At 39.6% G+C, this 21,024-nt stretch overlaps 2 protein-coding genes across 3 annotated transcripts in view; one reads left to right on the top strand and one right to left on the bottom strand.

Moving 5' to 3' along the window:
* The first annotated feature begins 2,654 nt into the window (after positions 1-2,654).
* On the top strand, positions 2,655-16,477 carry LOC119744916. The gene is made up of 9 exons (XM_038221162.1): positions 2,655-4,861; positions 6,225-6,368; positions 9,086-9,304; positions 9,922-10,101; positions 11,371-11,505; positions 11,963-13,301; positions 13,887-14,030; positions 14,433-14,555; positions 15,272-16,477. The coding sequence occupies exons 1-9, from the start codon at positions 3,443-3,445 to the stop codon at positions 15,538-15,540; spliced, it is 3,972 nt and encodes a 1,323-aa protein (XP_038077090.1). The 5' UTR covers positions 2,655-3,442; the 3' UTR covers positions 15,541-16,477.
* Positions 16,478-18,104: 1,627 nt separating this feature from the next.
* Positions 18,105-21,024, bottom strand: part of LOC119744785 (acyl-CoA synthetase short-chain family member 3, mitochondrial-like) — a 28,116-nt gene continuing 25,196 nt past the window's right edge. For both annotated transcript variants that reach the window (XM_038220957.1, XM_038221037.1), the window contains exons 15-16: positions 20,601-20,776; positions 18,105-19,655 (exon numbers count right to left, since the gene is read on the bottom strand). In XM_038220957.1, coding sequence (XP_038076885.1) covers positions 19,563-19,655; positions 20,601-20,776 — 269 coding nt within the window. In that variant the 3' untranslated portion in view covers positions 18,105-19,562. The remainder of the gene's footprint in view (positions 19,656-20,600; positions 20,777-21,024) is intronic.

Genomic DNA, 21,024 nt, shown 5'->3' with positions numbered 1-21,024 from the left:
CTTTGCCCATTGGTGGCGCCCTTAACAATAACCGTCCCTTGAATTTTACCTGCATGTCGACTCACGACTGATCATGAGTTCGGGACTTTTCATGGATGCAACCTAGCTTGTATTAAAATTCCCATAGACGCTAGTGCTAAATGCCCAAACTTCAACATTCTTTTTAAAATACTCAATACAGGTATTTTCAGCTGCACAGAAAAACGATGATCAACATGTCATCTTCATTTTCTTTTCATTTTTTGGTGGGTTGACCATTGACTTTTCGAGATATTCTCATGCACCCAAAGAAGACGTCGCGACCCCTTTTTCCCCAAAGCGGAAAAGAAGCCATAGGCCTATTGAAAATTAAAATCCTCCACCACATGGCAAAATAGCACCACTTTCGAGCACAATTGCATCCAAAATGCTCAGAGGTTCATTGCCATATCTCTTCAATTCCCCAATTTCATGGCTCTCAGAATTCTCTAGTCTAAACTTGAGGGACGGTATAAGTTTTATTCATGAGCTCGGCGGGTGGATTTAAAGGGAATATACAACATTTGCAAACATCGAAAAATAAAACTACCAAGTTTTTGCGAAATACCTTAATAGGATGTTGGTAAATGACAGTCTAAAGCATCCTGTAAAATTATGGCACCTGGTATACTGTCATTTTCAAGAAAAGTGGTATTTTTCTATCAATTTCCAACGCTGATCGGCCGATCAGCGTTGGAAACAACTGGCTTTTTTTCAAATACTGGCCCCAAGTGACCATTGTACTTGTTTGCAATCGATTACAAACCTATGAACGGGTACGAGCCAGCTAGACTGGTTCCCTGACCTTACAATTCCCCAATGTATGTAAACTGCTCTGTTTCTTCTTATATGGAGTCAGGGAACCAGACTACAGGAAAATGATCGTTTTTCTTGGTTTTTATAGTATTTTCGAACCCAAAACCTCCAAAAAGTCAGTGTAACTATATTTGCTTTATATTTCCAACCCCCCAATTCCATCCATTTCTGAAAATTACAGCAAAAGCAAATGATGTATATTCCCTTTAAGCCTATTTACCGGTGTGCACTCTCACGCTGCCGCAATAACAGTACTGGAATAAAAACGTTTTTGTACAAAAAGGAACCAAATATTTTCCCCTCCAGCCTCGCTTTGGTTACATTGATTTGAATCCGGAAAAAATCAATTGGCAGCAACATATAAATTTCAAAAGTGGCCCTATATACACAGGCCCCTGGTCACGTGCTCTCCACGTGTGAGAACATCAGACCTAATTCGTAATAACGAATTAATAATCCGTAATAACGAATTAAATAATCCGTAATAACGAATTAAATAATCCGTAATAACGAATTAATAATCCGTAATAACGAATTAATAATCCGTAATAACGAATTAAATAATCCGTTATAACGAATTAGTAATCCGTAATAACGAATTAAATAATCCGTTATAACGAATTAATAATCCGTAATAACGAATTACACAATCTGTAACATATATACTTGCAGTAGCGCTAATGGGCTTTCGTACATTCCTCTTCTGTACTAAGTTTACGACTGATCATTTTTTTTTTCGGAAGGTTTTGAGGCTGGAGAAATGAGGGTGGAGAAATGGGGGTGTGCATGTACCACCTGAGACACTTGTGCATTGTTTATTAACTCGTTATGATTTTATAAAATTCGTTTAGTGTTACAATTAATCAATTAGGCCTAATAGGCCTATAGCGTTCCTTTAGTTGATACTTTATTGTCAAAGTCAATTTCCTCCTGGCGTATAGGCTTATTCTTTTGTCATGTTCCCCCCCCCCCCCCATTTGGTAGCACTATTTTAGGTTATCTTTCGGAAATGTGTAAAATAAAATAATGTGTCTTTCTTTACATCCCTTTTTTATCCCCCAAAAAAACCCCACACCTCTATACCCATGAAATCATCTCTTTAAAAAAAATATTGCATGCTTTGATAGCACCTTCAATTTCACAAATCTGAAACCGATTCTCAGTTAGGCCTACTTGAAAGTGAAAATAAATCTTACGTGAACTTAGGCTCACACGACACTTGACTTACTGGCAATTTGGCATTATTGTTTGAAAACCAATCTGCACTAAGTATAGGCGTACACTAACAGTGTTATGGAATGAGTAGTCCTACTTTCGAACACAGGTCAAACGAATTGCAACAAGGAACTAATGCGACCATTTTGCACAACACTCTCAAAACGCTGGTTAAAATTCTGTTGGTTACAAAAGTTGCTTACAATTTTAACCAACGTTGTGTAAAACTGTCCAATTTTGCCCAACGTTTGCCCAACGTTGTGCATATTTTGCCCAACGGTTAATTTCTTTAACCAACCGTTGGGCTGTTCACCTGTTAAGCAACAGTTGGTTAAAAGTAGTCAATTTACCCAAGGATGGTTAAATTCGGATATTTAACCAGTATTGGGTAAAAGGAATACTTTTAACCAACTGTTGCTTAACAGCTGAACAGCCCAACGGTTGGTTAAAAAGAATTAACCAACGTTGGGCAACACATGCCCAACGTTGGGCAAACGTTGGGCAAACTTTGGACAATTTTACACAACGTTGGTTAAAACTGTATGTAACTTTTTTAGCCAACAAAATTCTAACCAGCGTTTTGAGAGTGAATAAATAATGTTTAACGCAGCATACGTCATGATGTGCAGACTTCTTGCTTCGTAAATACATGCACACCATAACCCAAAGTCGTCAAACTCTTGCGAGAGTGCCCATCGGCCATCGAAGTCTAACAAGAAAAACCGAGGGGGTTTTACTGCATGACGCAACAAGGAAGTGGCACTTCGATTCGGCACAGGAACTGAAAAAAAAAACTTTCGCCGAATAGACCTACACAAAAATGCAGTCCATCTGGGAAGTCCAAAGCCGATACCATCTGCACTTGCACGGATCGAGCTGTTAGAATTGTGGACACTTTGTGAGAGCAGCGGAATTAGACCCAACACACTTCCTGGTGATCTACGCCTTTGGCGCTCTGTTAAACTGTCACATTAATGTTAAGGAGAAAGATGACCAAGTCTTTTTCTGACTTCACGCAGGCGTAAAAATATGGGTGGACCATGGTTTTATAGATTACCTCCATGTCGACTGTTCATGAAAGGAGCTTCAACATTCGCTATAAAGTATACATAAGTAGTGTGTAAACTCTCTCTTGGCATGAGAGAGACAATTATTATGATCCAGATCTTTCTCGGCCAGCATATAAAAAAAGTGTATCTTTGTAAAGTTTCCTCGTAAACACACACAGGAAAGACAATTTTTAAGTTTGAATCAAATAGTGGATTGGGAAAAATCGCGGTCAGGGACAAGCTCTGGCTTTCACTCGACAGTCAAATCTAAATCAGGTTTTGCGTTCCCAAGCAAAATATAGCCTACTGGTGATCAATGAAATCTTCCAGGCAATCTCGAAAACATGTCATCATCTGCTGGAAAACGGCTGGCTGTTGAGTTGGCGGCCGTTTACGACACCGTGCGATCGCCGCCGCTAGCGCTGCCACGGGACAAAACCCCCACAGAGACCGCTGGTGGGTACGTCACTCCGGTTGGTAAGTTCCAACCTGAGTTGGATCAGCACTACCAAAACATCAAACACTTCAAGGAGATCAAGCCTTCCTTCAGAAGCAGCAAGGTGCAGGGGAAAGCGATCGGGGGACTAGGCAGATCTTCAGACGTTGTAGCACCTTTGCTGCCTTTGAAGCCAGCTCTTCCATCCAAGGAGAATCCGGGATCCGAAGTGTGCTACCAAAACACACCTAGAGTACCTACCAAGACTTCTGGATACGCTGAGCTCCGAACTACAAGCCCATCTATTTACTCCGCCTTGTCCAAAGGTGTACCCAGTACTCAGCCACAGAGATCAGAGTTAGATCATCCTCACCCTCAGCAAGGCAGCATGGGGAACGCCCCCACGGTACAGCCGCGGCTGAACAGAACCCCCCACAAACCTGCTCGGAAACCCCTGGTCACTTACAACCCGAGGGCTTCTAATGTCCCTTGGGGCTCATCAGAGGCAACGAGCCACTCGCCACAAAAGGATGTGAGCGACGCAAAACCGAGCCAAGCTCTAATTGAGGGACCTTTGTGTTTTAGAAACCCGATGCCAGCTTCTCGTCGGAGGACGGAGTTCCTGACGGAAATACACACTCCCGACCCGGCCCTTGACGAGGTCCTCCGGAAGTGCCAAACGGCCATGGAGCACTATGCATCCGAAGCGGCGGAGGGCCGAATCATTTTCACCACGGACCGCTTTGCATGCGGGATGTTCGACCACCGTGGCGGCTTCCTCCCTCTCCCCAACCACAAGATAACCCTCTATGTCACCCCTCACGCCATCGTGGGGGACAACCCTGAACCCATCTTCATCTTCATCCATCCTGACCCGCCCACTGCTCTCCTGGACTTGGAGACGGGAGTTAAACCCATCAGCCCCACTGTTGTCTGCGGTAAAACAGGCCTCAAGTTCTCCAGTGATGTCGTTCTATCCTTCCCCGTGAAAACCCAAGATACAAGCGCTGCGGCCAGACATCAGATCATCGTATCGGAGCAGACCTCCCCCTCGGAAAAACCCAAACAGCAGGTCATGGACAAAATTCTGGACTGTTTCTTCTCCGTGGACGACAATCGCTGCACGATGATGGTCAACCAATTAGGCAGCTTCACTGTCGTATCTCAAGCGCCGATAAAGACCGAAGAGTTCCGAGGTCGGTACGCGAGTCAGCCTTCGGATGAGTTCTTGAACTATCGGGTGGGCGTGTTCGGCAGGCAGCTAGCGGGGACCGGAAGTGCTCAAATCAGGGTGATATTTTGGAAAGACTCCGATGCGGAAACGCAGGTAAGCCATAATTGTAGGTAAACAATAGACTGTGGTCCTATTTTACAATTCAACTTTTAATCTGTCTTTTCGTCCCGTTACTATAAGATCTGTGTTAAAATACTGTGGGTCTAAATCGTAGTACCCGGCGATTTTGCTAACAACAGGTACAAAAGCAATTCTTTTCAAAAACATACATGTACAGTTAATCGTCGTAGTACAACCTCCCCCCTCAACTTCCTCAAATCCTGACTATAAAATTGCCAATGCCAAGTACAAAAAACCCATGGGCGTAAACCCTGGGGGATTATCCCCCACACGTGTTGACCATATGAAAGGTCATTTTGATCATCGCACCAGATTTTGTGGTAAGAAACCAAAATGCCGATTCTGAGATAATAATAACTTTCCAATGGTCCACGGCCGGGCAATAAATTGCAGAATTTTGCGGTATGGATACATCCCCGTCCCCCTACTCGTCAACGATTTACGACATCACATGTATTTCACGTGCTACATAAATACTCCATTCCCACACAACCGTGAGAGCACAGATGGAACAGACTTGAGCACAGATGAATCGTAAAGAATCGGCTAAGGTCGGTGACTTCTGACCGATTTCTAGCCGCACCTTCTCCGTTCGTAATTACGATTATCAATGAAAATCAAGCAGTAGAACGCCACTATATTGAACATGATGGGGTCCTGAAAAAAATGTTCGTTATACAAGGTGAACCCCCCCCAAAAAAAAAAAATATACTACCCCTGAAACATTTACCTATTTTTCAAAAACGTGATTTGTGAATGTTTTGGATATACGCTTAAAGCTGAGAGGTTTTTTTCTTTCAAACACTGAAACAAAATCACTGTGAAACAGCACATTGGGTTGTTGAGGAAATGCCAGTTAGGTCGAATAGAATTGTACTTTTGTCATATTGTGTGCTGTGTTGTTTGTAAGGATTAGGACACAACTGCGCCACGTGCATTTCATGCACAAATAGGTACAGTGTAAATCTAACTATGGTAATGTCATTGGGAAGGACAAAAAAGGAGTTGATATAATTAGTACCGGTATTTTCTCAGCAACCGGACCCAATGCACTGTTTTCGTGATTTTGTCAGTATTTGAAGTAAAAACTTTCAGCCTTGATCTGATATCCAAAACATAAAAATACACACATCAGGTTTTTGAAGAAAAAAAAGGCAAATGTATTGCATTTTTGGGGGGTCACCTTGTAGTGGTCGTTTGTTAAAGTGATTGTGTAATATAATATAAATTAATACTTTGGGAGCCAAAGGGGATGTTCGTTATAGCCAAATATTCGTTATAACGGTGGTCGTTATAGCGGCGTTTTACACCATTATTTTGTCCATTATTGCTTTAGCGCATTGTTGCCGAAGAGGGGCGAGATCGCTTCCGTAAGCTGGACCGAGTTCGCATGGCCGTGATCAGTAAATACCGCAGAGCAGTATGGGTAACGGCCAGTCACGTGATACCAGGCTGGACTATGCTGACAAAGGATAAGGAAGTAAGAACTAGAAATTTCATTACCAACCGAGTAAATTAATACATTCTATGCATAAGATCAGTTACTCTGTAGAACCAAAAATAAAAAATACAATAATAAGGGCGGGACTCGAACCCACGACCTCCACAACCTCGTTTGTACGGTACGCGGCTGCCTGGATCTAAATATGTTTGGCCAAATAGCTGAATGGTTAAGACACATGCATTTTAACAGTTGGTTGTAGGTTCGAGTCCCGTCTACGCGAAATGTGTATGATTTCCCCAGAATGTTCGTTCACTCACATGTGAGCATGGGAACTATTCTGTTAATAAGCATTGAAACTCAAGCCGAGCAATTTCATAATCTTTGTAAAATTTTCACCAAATTACCACTCCCCCACTTCGTTTCTTGAAGACAAGGAAGATTCATTTTGGTAGTAGCATTTTGGCTCCAGTTTTTTTCGGGGTTGTTGTTTTCACCTTTAAAGCTTTGTCCGAAAAAGAAACAAAATCTGCCAGCACGGCAGAAATTCATATCAACGCAAGGTATACAAGTTTCATTTGTACTTTCGTTTGACGTCATTTCGCAATGATATTCAGAACACAACACTGATCTTGCTATTTATATCCCCGTTTCGAGCGCACTATAGAGATTGAGTCAAAAGAAAGTGACCTGGATGAGGATTAATGATTTGTTATACCCTTTAAAAGAAATGTGCGCCGCACCATCTTGTAAACCACTATAAGGTGCTACATAATGGGTCTCATATTTCTCATAAACTTTATTTACCTTTCTTTAATAATTGACACAATTTCCAGCGCCTTGAGTACCTAATTGTTGGTAGATACGTGCGCTATATAAGACTCCGTTATTATTATTAATTTAATTTGACACATCAACGAAGCATAATAAATGAGCATGGTCTTCCACTCACTTGGAAAAAAAATACTGAAATTGATCCATGCTATGAGAAGTTTTGAATATTTAACTGAAATCAATTTTTACAGCTGCATGTCCATGGAATTCCATTTGAAGTTATTGCACGATCTGATCGGAGAAACAGCCATTACACGCATTAAGATACAAACGAGATTTTTTTTTTTTTTTCAAGACTGAGACATTATTTCATTGTCAGATTTTGTGTTTTGAATATCAGAATTTGTTTTCTGAAATACTGATGGTGATTTTTGTCTGTTTTCCTGAGCAAATTTTCGTTCAGGAAAACGTCCTTGTTTCATTGTATTTAAACGGTAAATGATCATCACTAAATTGTGTGATGTTTGTATTAAAATAGACATAATTTGTGCACTTAGTAAGCAAGTTACGTGAAATTTTCACAGTTACTAGTTAATAATATGTATTTTATCTCTATGTTATTTTTTATCAAATGGAACGAGCCACCTTTTGTGTAAACATTTATTTCTCTGTAGGTCACTTTCTTTTTGACTCGCACTGTATACTTAAAAGCAATGACAGCAGGAAGTGATTGGAATTTATTTCGCTGAAAGCTCCTGGAACCTGCACACATCTATTACATCAGAAAAAAGTGTATGGTTAGTAAAAGTGAAATTTACTGGAAAACTGTTTTTCAGCTTCCCCATGACTTTAACTGGAAACAAGTCTGGAGTTTTAAAATTAAAAAAAGTGCCGATAAATAAATATAAAGCTTTTTGTTTTAAGGTCCTGTACAACCTACTTCCTACTAAATCGAATTTTTCCAGGTGGAATCTCAACAACTCATGGAACTGCGACATTTGTAATGAGTATGACGATCTAAACATCTCGTTCAATTTTGGAAACGTGTAAATCACACTTTTTTATCTGTTAATTCTAAGTTTTAAGAAAGACATCAGTTTCAAAGAGATTGTGCTAGGTAATAGAACTAACGACACAAATTTCGATAATGTCAACCTTTTTATAATAATTGCCTCTTTTACTGTTTTCAAATGAAGAGTCATCAATACACACTATTCTAAGAAAATTCTTAACCTTGGGTTTCTTTGGACGACATTTGTAAATGAACTTAAATTTACTGAATCACTCTTATCAAATTTCAATGTATCTGTCTTCTGTGATTTAAGTCTGTCTTCTGTGATTTAAGTTTGTAGAGAATTATTTCAATGTGTAACTAAGTGATTTTTTGTTGTTAATATTTAATGTTGGAGAAATGCGAATAATAAAAGGCCTGGAAAGGGCAAAAGAGAAAACAAATCTATTACATCAGACAAAGGAGGAAATGCTGAGAAGGCCCGATTGAATCACTCAAGAAAATGAAACACGATGAAATATAAGCATAAATACAATAGCTAAACGCGGGTACCCTGCTTAAAATTAACGTTAACATTAACATAATAGGCCTACCTTGGTATTTTTTTCAGTTTGAATAATGCGAATTTTTTTTCCTTCAAATTAAGCATGCATTATGTTTTAAATTAAGCATGAATAATGTTACCGATATTCCTTTTTTTCTAGATTAAGTGTTCAACACTCATTTCTTATTACTCGATAAGTCATGGGATTTAAATAAACTATCTTTTTTTTTTTTTAACAAATCAAAGCAAAATCTCAAGCTTAAAAGTAGTGCCTACCGGAGTGGGCTATACCATATTGCCACAATTCTGGCACCAGGCAAGGACTTAATAATTGCTCTATGAATAAGCTAAGCCCGAAGTGAGTATTTCGATTAATTGTATTGTACTTGTTAAGAAGAACTTTGCACGCGAATTTTCTTTCCACAGAGGTTATCAGTTGAGCGCTTCATCTCCCAGCATCGAAAAGACGGTTGTCTACCGTCCTGCACCTTCGCACTGTATCGGGACACAGGGGGCTCCGCATCCGCACAGACCCCCCGCGTGGCCAGCTGCACCATTGAGGTGTCTCAAGATGGCGGCTATGCGGACGAGGTGGAAGAGGATGAGTCCGAAACCGTGCAGTTTGTGGCCGTCGTGGACGAAGAAGCAGTAGGCTTACGTGTGATGAATTTTTACCTTGTTCCCAGGACAAAAATAATATACCATAATATTTGTAACTTCAAGCTAGCTGGCAATCCAACAGGCAAAACAAACACCTAAGCAACTCTGTAGTGTAAATTTCCGCACATTTATATAACAAAGGTTAACACTTTTAAACCACTTATGTTTCAAGAGATATGCATTTCAGGAGATCATAGAACAGTTTGTAGAAAGGGGCATCACGTGACCACAATACCAAATTTTGTGACTTGGTATCTATAAGCAGTTTATTTTAAGGGCATTCCAAAATGCGACTTCCAAAAGTGACATTGTTGTGTCCTTGTTCACCTGACCTGTGTAATTTGCCATGCAAATATCATTAAATTGCCTTCAAACTATTTTGGAGCAGTCTGTTGCTTATTTACAAAATCGCTCTTGGAGATAGATGGCATTAAAGAATGTGTCCTAAACTAACAATATCTTATATGAGATGTAACAGGGACACGAAAACGATTGGACCCAAATTTGTAAAATGAACCTTAATCCTACAATTTTGGCAATTTTAGTTTCCCAAGTCACCTCTCAGTTATTCAAATTATTCACTATTAAAAATTCTGCTCAAGTCCACAGCGCCAGTGATCCCAACCAGGCTGCCTTCGCTGCCTGGCAGTCAAATGTCCCCAACGGTTCCACAAAGGGTGCCTCTTAACCAGAAGGCATCCATCGTCACCTTCACACCGCTGCTCAAACCACCAGCTGGTCTCAGGCACAAAATACTAGGGGAGCTATCCCTTCATTTAGAGGTGGGTAGATCCTGGATGAGATGCCATACCCCATATCCCGAATGAAACTATATCCGGATACGTGAGCACTGTACACTCTCGAGGCCCCCTCAATGGAAAAACTATTCTGCACGCTATTGTAAAAAGCAACTGCCACCTGACAGAATGATCTGAACAACGGCTGGCAAAATGTCTTTTGCCATTGAAGGGGGCCTTTCGTAATATAATTCAAGCGTGTCTAGCTGGAAAGGAGGAAAAGACCGTTCCGGATTTGGCCATAAGCCCTGCCCAACTTTCTCACAGTTGTTGTGACCAAAGATCCTATAGCGGCGCTTTAGGATCTTTGCCTGTGACCGAGTTTGACATAGCTATTTAACTTATCGTGGAAGAATCGTGTCAACGCAGCTTGTGAACTATTGTCCAATTACATGATATACAAAATAATGAACGCGAACGCGCAACATCTGAGACAAACAAAACTTTGCGTACACAAATTCCATAGGGTTGTCTAAGGGGCGTAGCTATTCTCGCAAACGGCCATAGGTCGATTGCGTCATGGTCAACGCAGCTTGTAAAATATATTGTAGAATTTATACAAATGGACGCGGAACGCGCAGACAAACAAAACTTAACGTAAAATTCCAAAGTGTTGTCTAAGGGGCGTGGCTAACTCGCAAACGGCGATAGGGCACCTGACAAAAAACCTATATGATCTAATTAGTATATGCGAAGTTTTTTCACAGACAGAAAGGGTCCATTAACGTGTAGACCTAATAACCAAACTCAGATTTAAGGGCAAGGACTTGTGTTCAAGTCACACCCAAGAAAGCTCAATGTGAAGTTGATCCATATTAGGCCAAACAAAAAATAGTTCTGCTTCTGGTTACTCTTCCTACCCTAATTTGACAGCCCTACCCTAATTTTTTTTTGGGGGGGGGAAATGAGGGAAAAAACCCCGAAAACCATCAATTACTACCCTTTACCCTTGACTACACGCAGACACCTCCATACCTACCCACCCTATTTTCAGATACCATGTAATCGGAAGCAGAACTATTTGTTTTGGCCTACTACGAGCTGTCTGGCTCCGAAATTGCAGCCAAATTATAGGTAAGTCACAAGTCAATATTAAGTCACAAGTAATGCCTTATCTGTCACTGTTCAATTGAATAGTTTTTATACTATACTTAACAATGGATGCCTTTCAGCTGACCTGTGGTTGACTCCAGTGACTGATGACTTCTGAGAAAATAAATACTTAATTAGATTAAATCTCCACTTTGTTCCCAGGTCAGTGTGATCTCAGGTCGTGGCTGGAAACTCTTGGCACAGAAGATGGGTCTCTCAGCTCCTCATATCTGCTGCCTGAGGGAGAGATACCTCTGCCCCGGGCAGGCTCTCCTGAACTGGTACCTTGGACAACAGGTAGGTCTATTTGAATAAAAAACACCTGTAGGGCAGACTGACAGCAAACGGCCAGCCATTGAAAACATTTCTTTCTAAACAGTGATAACTTTTTGACAAGTCTGCATGGGACAGCAGTCTTCCAAATATGGATTTGATTACAGATGGTACTTGTGTCCCTCAGCATGATATACAATTGTACCTTAAAGCTATCTAGAAGCATATTGGTATCTATGTGAGAACAATATTGATGTTGTCTAATGACCAAATGGTTACCTAGAAGTTGTGTATAAAATACTTTACAGTAAATTGAACTTGTAATTGTACGTTTGGTTGTATGAGGTTATGATTGAAAACTCCACAACGGCATTCATTATTATCATTCCTGTAAAAGAAATCTGGCTTAAATACTGAAATAATAATAAAAGATATTATCTTGCTATTTACTCACTTGGCTGTTTCTTTGTTGGTTATACAGGTTGCTCTGGTCGCAACACGTGAAGCGCTACGAAGACTCCTTGACCTTTTCCGAGATATGGACTGGCCAGAGCTCCAGACCATCCTAACGAGAGAGATCCAAAACACAGACAACAATGATCCAGGACAGGACTGGAGCACAAAACCCCCAAGATGTTACGAAATCATCGACGATGATGCTAACCAAGCTATGAAAGGTGCTGTAGACAAGGGCGTAGCTAAGAGCAGCCCCAGATTACAAAGGAAGAATTCATATGAGGCACCTTCTGAGAGAAATCGGATACCTGTTCCAAGTCCAAGAAGTAGCCCCAAAACTGTTATCAAGAGAAACGATCCAGTCCATCAGGTTAAGAAAGATATACCGGACGCTGAAAATCAAACAACTGTCCGCCAAGATGCAGAACGGCAACACAAAAGCCCCTTCAACCAGAATCTGCACTTCACAAGCTCTGGGTCCGAGAGGATTATAAGCCCGGCTTCAAGTCCAACAGGGTACTTCTACCAGCCACCTCTGACACAGCTCCCCAAGCCCACTCTATGGAACACAGCACACAATGTTTTACAACACAAAAAATCCCAGTCCGGTGCCCCTCCCCAAAGAGAGGATGGAAGCAACAGCACTCTTTGTCAAGATGCAAAACAGCAAAGTGGCTTTGAAGAGCAACCACCCCCGATCCCACTTCTGTCACCAAACGAAGACGCGATAGAAGCAGCCGCTAATGAGGAGAATCCATACTTACAACCTGACGTCAAAGACAAAGTTGGACCTCTTTGGACAATGGAGAAACCTCATAGCATTAGACCTACGACGACGTTCAATAAGAAACTGAAAGCCCCAACTCCACCGCAGCGTACCACATCTGTCAGGATGAGAAAAGGAAGACTTCAGATGCCGCATGGTTCCCAACAGGTTGAGCCTTCAACCGTTTCACTTCCAAAAGTTCCTGACATCCTGTCTGCCAGTGATCAGATTCAGCATGAACGAGAACATGATGAAGAAGTCATTTATGAATGCCATCAAGAACCTGATCAAATACCTTCAGTGGAGGAGCATCCACAGTATGCAGCATCCCTCCAATTGAAGAAAAAAGCTTTGCAAGACATCTTGATGAAGAAAATACTCAAGGCAACAGGAAGGGAGGAAGCAGATCCTGAAGTACGACGCCACAGTACCTCTTCAATTGGATCAATCCCAGAGTCCGTTTATGACGATGTCGAGATCCTTCTCCAGGAGAACAAAGATCTAGAGATGATGCAAGAGGAACCAGGTGGGAGGCAGCTTGTGGAGAAGATCCTGAAAAGCTCTGCTATCAGGGGTCTCTTGTCAAAGATTCCACGAAGTAAGTTCATCAAACGACTTCCTTTCTGGTGTACAATAAGAGGACTGCATATCTTAAGAATTAAACCCTTTCACCTTCAATAAAAAAAATTACACCTCTACTTGACAAATGCTCGATTCAGATATATGGAGGTTCTAGTATATTCCAAACTGCAGAACTAGATTTCCTGTAAATTGAATATTAGGTTTTGCCCTTCACCGACGTATAACACTGTATACCCAGTGTGTTACCTCCTGAAGTTGGAAATTATCACTCGGGTGTGACTTGAACCCACGACCACCTACATGTATTAGTGCAGATGTCTCACCACTCGACCACCGAGCTTGCGGGATCGGTTGACCGGTTCGAATTGGTTGCAGCAGCGGGTACCACATTGAAACTATTCATAAGATGGAATTTGCGTCGGGGTGATATAAATTTAATATTAGGTTTTGCCCTTCCGTTTATCTCCTTTCCAGTGTCAATAAAGCAGATAAGTTTGGAATTCAACGTTGTTTCTTTAGGCGACCTCCTTTAAACTTCTTAAAGGACATGAAAGATGCCACTAATCATAATGTCACCTATCATTTTTACTTCTTACATCAGACACCTCCAAGAAGAAAATTCCACCCTTCCCAGAAGAACTGAAATCTACAGCTGTAAATGACGATATGGTTTGCTACGAACCCATAAGTGGCCCCGAGGTTCCAGCGAGGACATTCAATCGGTCTCAAGAGGCAGAAAGTTCTGGTAATTAAGCCAGAGCTGGTTATGAATTTATCTTTAATACCAAAGCGGTGGAGAGTTTTCTCAATTCTGTAACACACCAAAAGAGGCTGCAGAAGTAAAAGAAGTATATGTTTACCTTGAATAAATGTGTTTGAGAACTCACTTGTACAAAAACCTCTTGCCCTGCAGTGGTTTCCTTTAAATTTGTATCTGTTTAAGTGTTAGCTGTTGCAGAAGCTCTCGCAAGTTGTTACTTTATGTCATAAACCCTAACACCTTAGGGTGTATGGAAAATCATGTTGTTATTGGTGGATTCAGGACTGTTAATTAAAGTGTTGTCTACGTACCTGTATCCAACCAACACTTGTTTAATTTCAATTTCAACTTTTACTGAAGTAATTGCTACCAATTTATCTTTTCCAGGGGCTGTTGTCAAAAAGACCGCCCCTGATGTAAAACCCCGTGATGTGGCAGATGAAAGGTGCTGCTATGAAGAAATCAATGAACCAAAGGTTCCGCCTAGAACTATTGTTCCAGGATGCAGTGGTGAGTTATCAGTTTATTGTGAAAATCTGTGTATAAAACTATATGTGTTTTTCGAGTTGGAGCAAATTAGTCAGTCACATGTGAAACACATGTCAATCACATGTCAATCACTTGTCCATCACATGTCAATCCCATGTCCATCACATGTCAATCCCATGTCAATCCCATGTCCATCACCAATCTGATCAAAACTATAGCTCGGATTATAACACTGGTCACAAGTTCCAATTATGAACAGGTACATGTATATGCCATAATCACAGCTCTTTTGAGAGGCTACGTGACCTGACCTGTGATTGACTCATGATTGACTTGTAATGGCTTGTGACTGACTTGTGATTTACTTTTGACTGAATTGTGATTTCCTTTTGACTGACTACTTGTGATTGACTTTGTAATGAATTGTGACATGTTGTGATAGCCTTCTGTTTAACATGTGATGACTTGTGATTGACCTGTTTATACGTGTTGCGATTTGTTACGACTTGTTATAACTTAACTACAACCCTGCCATTTAAATCCTTGACCCCTGTCGACTTCATCAGCCTCTGCAAGATGACTCACTATGACATCAAGAATGGTTCACAGAAGTTTCAATCATCTTAACATTTTTCAAGAGTCGGTAGACTCTTATAAATCGGCATAATGTGAATGGTCTCAACCAATGCGATTGAGATTGACAATTTTAAATAGATATTGGTTTCTTTTTTTTTAAGGGGCTTCTTACAGGAAACCGCTTCCACAACTACCCACCTCAATCGACAACCGCAGTGTGATGCACAATATGGACGTCTATGAGGACACCTCCTCGCTGACAGTTCCAACCCAAACAGGATCACAGATGGTCCAAGTTAAGACCACGAGTGGGGAGTTGAAAACAGTCCGGAAATTTGTTCCCAAAACAGTTCCCAGAGCGGTTCCTCCGAAGCCGGAAGAGACCTACGAAGTCATGCCAATAGGACAAGGTGGTGTACAGAGACCCTAACTGGTGCTCTTTTTTTTAACCAATCCAAGACATTTGTTTCTGTGTTATTCAGCATTGCCAGGTTCCTTGGTAGAAGATGAGGAAGCAAATTCCAGTTTTAGAGGTGGGAGGAAAACCTTGGAATGACATTCCAGGGAAATCCATGGAATCAGGTCGGAACTAAGCACATAATCCACATGTTGGCTCAGTTGGGATTAGAACCTTGGTCACAGTAGTAAAAGGCAAGGAAATTACCACTATACAAAACGGATCCTGCAAGGTGTAGTCAAATCCATCACGATTCAATCTGGTCAAATTGCAAGCCAATTATACCTCCAGTTCAGGTTCAACTCCATGAGCTGCATGCACATTCCTTCAACCCTGGCCATGTCAAACACGACGCTGATTGACTATTCAAAGCGTACAGCGCGTATTTCGAAGGCAGCATGCCTTATATGCGCTCGCGTTATCTCCTTCATGTCACGTCACATACGAACATTTTTTTTCAAGACTGCGTGATGCCTGTGAGTCTGCAAGCCTCGTAACACCCAAAAAAACCTATGCACATGTATCTTGTACTGTAAAAGGGACAACAGAGGCATGCACATTTATTATAAACCCTTGCTCTATAACGTGCAGTCAAAATCTCATCTTTAAAATGTTCGAGTCTACAAACAAACAAAAAACACTTCAAAATTGAAAAGCACTAGCTGTGTGGACTGCAGTCCTAATTTAATTTAATTTAATTTAGTACACGCCACTTTTGGCATTGAACTTTGTCATACATCATTCAAATTAAGCATATGCATTGTCCTTATGGCACAGTTGTCCCCCGAAGAGTGACTCATGATTACGTCATCAGGAGTCACGTGACGTCATCACAAACATGCATATTTTGAAGTCCTATATCTACAGAACTGTACGTCCGATTGGGTTGAAACTTGGTATGTGGTATATACCGGGATGTGTTATAGGTAAAAAAATGAGGTGACGTCATGTTGACGTCATCATGCGATTTTATATGAATATTTAAATTTTTGGACCTTGAAGCCATATCTCACGAACGCAACATGCAAAATCCGATCGTCATGAAACTTGGATTGATAATGGTACTAGTACGCAAAATCCAAAATGACGTCACCATGACGTCAGCAGTTGATTTTATATGATTTTTTAAATATGTACCATTTCATTCCGCTTTCAAAATTGAACACTTCCTTTCATCGGATTGACTTCAAACTTAATACAAACCAAGACCACAGTGACAAAATGTGCATTGACAAGTATTGTAAAGATGACGTCATTGCAGGGCATGTGGCGTCATGTGATGAAATTATATTTTAGGAATTATTCTAAGCAAACCTTTAACTGCATGAAGCACTCTAAACAGTGACTGCAAAAGGACCAACAAAACATAAACATTTGTAAAACGCGAAAAAGCCCTGTGTTCTGTTTTCAAACAGACATACAGCTCTAGTTATTATTATATTAGTGACAGGAGATGACAATGACAAAAGGAATGCTTTTGTCACAGCTAATTGAATACATGTAGCTTGTCACTTGAGACTGGATGACTTGAAACACTCAAGATATGCATTTGTATGTATTGAACATGTTTGGTACAGAAATTGTTTATGATTTTCCAAATCCAAGTTTATGCAATAGCAAAATAACTTACATACTTTGATATTACGGCAAACCTTTGTTTTTTCCAGTCATAAATGTCCTTTATTACAAATCTGTTTTAGAATCAAGGAAGGTTTAAAATAGGCTGTACTGTTCCAGAAGCCCATAATAATCGTAAAATCTATAAACTAAATAGTTGAACATTGTACTGTCTTTGTAAAATTATAAAATATTTTAATAATGATGGTTTTTCTCTCGATTGTTTCATTAAAATTCATTAGAAATTGAATGCAATTACATTGTATGTCAGGCAGATATACAAGCATAGAAAGTATATGGTTGCATATACATGTACAGGGTGGGTCAAAAAAAAAAAAAAAAAAAGGAAACCCAAATGGCAGGACCGTATATATATATATATGAAGTTATGCATGTAGCATGTGTAGTACTTTCAAAATCTAGGGTATGAAAGCCCAATCAATTAACTTTCTTTTAGTACAAGAATCATTCAAATCACTCATGTACTTTTCAAATTACAGAATTTTTAACACAGACACCGTTTTAAGGTTCTGTCCACGGATCGCAACAAAGGTAAGTGTTCTTTCAGGAAAACGAAAAACAATTCACATACATTCTGATGTGTTTAAAATTCCGTAACTTGTAAAGTACATGAGTGATTTGAATGTTTCTTGTACTAAAAGAAAGCTTATTAATTGGGCTTACATATTCTACATTTTGAAAGTGTCAGGCCTACATGCAGAACTTCATTAAAAAATGGTCCTGCTATTTGGGTTTCCTTTTTTTTACTCACCCTGTACACGTATTTGTGTCATTACAGAAGCAATGCCGAAATATTTATTAGGTAAAAGGTAGATGAATTTAGTGTTGGATATAAGGGTACGTGTATTTTCATAAAATTTATTATTCTGTTATGACTTTTGGCAAAACTAATTTTTTTCAAATTGTTGATCTTAATAATCAATAAAAAAATATCGTTTTTAATCAAACATTATTTGGAAAAATTTCAATAGAAATGACTACCAATTTAACATATATTTACAGTATAAAATTTGCTTAATTAATCAAGAAAGCAAAAACATCAGACACACAAAATCGAAACAAAAGCAAAAGTAATGAATACGGTACAAAGGAAAATAAACAACCGTGGGAAAGCCTGAAAATATAATTAACTGTTTACTGCAAAGCCACAGTTTTTTCGTGGAGAAAAGTTGTTACAGTTATGTTCTCTGCATATCAACACACAATTACTTGGCATGATTGACAGAATTTTAAAAATATATATACGTGAGATAGGCATTTATTAAAATAATGTTCATGTAGATTGTAAAATTGGTAGATATTTAAGAGAAAATGGAAGCACAGTTACATGTACAAAGCTTTGAACAATCTGCAGCAAATTTCCTTAGGTGCTAGTTGGAGTCATATCTCACAGAGTGGCCCTAGATTATGATTATTTTTAAAAAGAGATCATGGGTTCCATTTTATATCCCAACAACATGATTTTAACGTGTGCCTTAGACTCTGTATAGTACATTTAAAACTATTCATTTTTGCAGCAAAATTAATGGAATAAAAAGTAAATCTCATAAATATTATCTCATAATCCATTTCCCACAATGAATTATTATGAATTTCTTTTATCATTTGAACTCCTACTATTATGTAAAGGGTTTGATTACCTTTCCCCCACACTTTCATTCCTCCTCAACTGATGCAGCCAATATTATACAAATACTTAATGTTTATGAGTGCAATGGTAGGAATAAATTCATGAGGTGACAGATGGAATGTTCCATTCCACGAGGCCAAACCAAGTGTAATAAAACATTCCATCTGTCACTGAATGAAATTACTCTTTCAACAGCACAAAAGTGAAACGTTCATTTTTTTGTTTTATACAACACCTTAATAAATCCTCGTCATCTGTTTGGTCAGAGCCGCCAAAGGTGGAACTTTCATGGAACTTCCATTTATCGGGGAATGGAACTTCCATATACCGGGGAATGGAACTTCTATATTTGCGGTGCAGCTGGGCCGTGGGTTGGGACGAATAATTCAATGACATGTGATCAACGACCTACCAATCAGACGGCAGGAATTTATTTAGGCATTGTATAAAGTCAAATAAGTGAATATGTGGATCAACTTACAGCAGCTACATGTAGTTCAAACCGGTTTTGGCTGGCTGAATCTGGATGTGACTAGTTCTTCAATTGTTTTCCCCATAACGTTGTATTGTAGAAAAATATTGTAGTAATCAGGATGACTTATAGGAACCCATCCGAACCAGTTTGTGCTGGTTGATACAGAACTTATCCGGTTCTTTTATTGCATTTCCCCCATTTCAATGAACGACTGAAAAGATTAGTGGATCGGATCAACTTACAATTGCTGGTTCAAGCCGGTTTCTGCTGCTTGAGGATGCCATTTTTCACCATTTCTTCACGGATCATACCATAGGCTGATGCATCTTCAATAGTTGGTGGGATCTGAAAAAGAAACATTTTGGTTTGTTATTAACAATCAAGTTGTAATCAAGTCAAAAGTTTTCTTAAAATTAGAACAACATCTTATTTAACGAAAACCTTTCTTGTCTCACTCCCTAGAAATAGTGTCTGAGGAGTGAGACAAGAAATATTTTCTTGAAACAACATTTATTTTTTTCTTTTAAGAGAAAATTATTTTGAGTAGTGAATCTTAAGTCGGTCACTCAAGTCAATCCCAGTTCATTACACATCAATCACATGTCATTACAAGTCAATCTTAAAGACAACCACAAATCAATCACAAGTCTTTACAAGTCAATCTTAAAGACAATCAGTCAATCACAAATCAATCACAAGGTGTCACAAGTCAATCTTAAAGACAATCACAAATCAATCACAAGTTAATCTTAAGGACAAGCACAAATCAATCACAAATCATCAAAAGTCGTTCTTAAAGACACAGGTCAATCTTAAAGACAAGCACAAATCAATCACAAGTTGTCACAAGTCAATCTTAAAGACAATCATAAATCAATCACAAGTCAATCTTAAAGACAATCACAAATCAATCACAAGTCATCATAAGTCCATCTTAGAGACAATCACAAATCAATCACAAGTCATTACATGTCAATCTTAAAGACGATCACAAATCAATCATAAGTCATCACAAGTCAATCTTAAAGACAATCACAAGTCAATCTTAAAGACAATCACAAGACAATCTTAAAGACAATCACAAGTCAATCTTAAAGACAATCACAAATCAATCACAAGGCACTCAGATTTAAAATCAAGAGCAAGGTTGAAATTTGAAATAAAAGGTTATGAGCTGCTGTTAAAGACTGCTGTTGTCAGACAAGACTAAAGACGACTCAAAATTTGAATGTGATGACTTGTTCAAAAATGTGACTCTGGAATGCCAGTTACAAAAAAGCTTTTGCTTACATTAAAAGGCTTTCCGTTCGCCATGTCAGCCACGCTCTGTCGTGGGATTTTGCCGGACCGCGTCTTTGGCAGCTTGCCGATGATCAAGGCTTTCTTGAAGGCGGCTACCGGACCCACGCCACTGCGGACTGCATCTATAACCTCCTTGATGATCTGCTGATGGGGTTTGTCCACGCCTAGGAGAAGATAATTAAGTTCCCCAGATGTTACCCTTTTTGTTTTAAAAAAAAAGCAGTATACACAGCACACTCTGCTCTTCATTTAACAATTGTTGACTGCTGTGATGTGGAATATGCCGTATTTAACACCCATTTTGGCACATGGCATCCGGGGCGAAGCTGTGAGGGCTATGCTCCCCAAGGGGGTTAAAAACTACATACAGTCGACTCTCGTTATAACAAGGTCGATGGGACTAGCCAAATTG

Source organism: Patiria miniata, unplaced genomic scaffold (assembly GCF_015706575.1).
Source record: "Patiria miniata isolate m_02_andy unplaced genomic scaffold, ASM1570657v1 HiC_scaffold_1, whole genome shotgun sequence".
Classification (NCBI taxonomy): Eukaryota; Metazoa; Echinodermata; class Asteroidea; order Valvatida; family Asterinidae; genus Patiria; species Patiria miniata.
This window is presented reverse-complemented; position numbering and strand designations above follow the sequence as displayed.

Bases quoted from the DNA above. Each gene is read 5' to 3' on its own strand.
- LOC119744916 (XM_038221162.1), top strand. From the start codon at position 3,443: ATGTCATCATCTGCTGGAAAACGGCTGGCTGTTGAGTTGGCGGCCGTT. The intron at 11,506-11,962 runs GTAGGTCTATTT...TTGGTTATACAG, and splicing joins ACTGGTACCTTGGACAACAG to GTTGCTCTGGTCGCAACACG. The intron at 13,302-13,886 runs GTAAGTTCATCA...TTCTTACATCAG, and splicing joins CTTGTCAAAGATTCCACGAA to ACACCTCCAAGAAGAAAATT.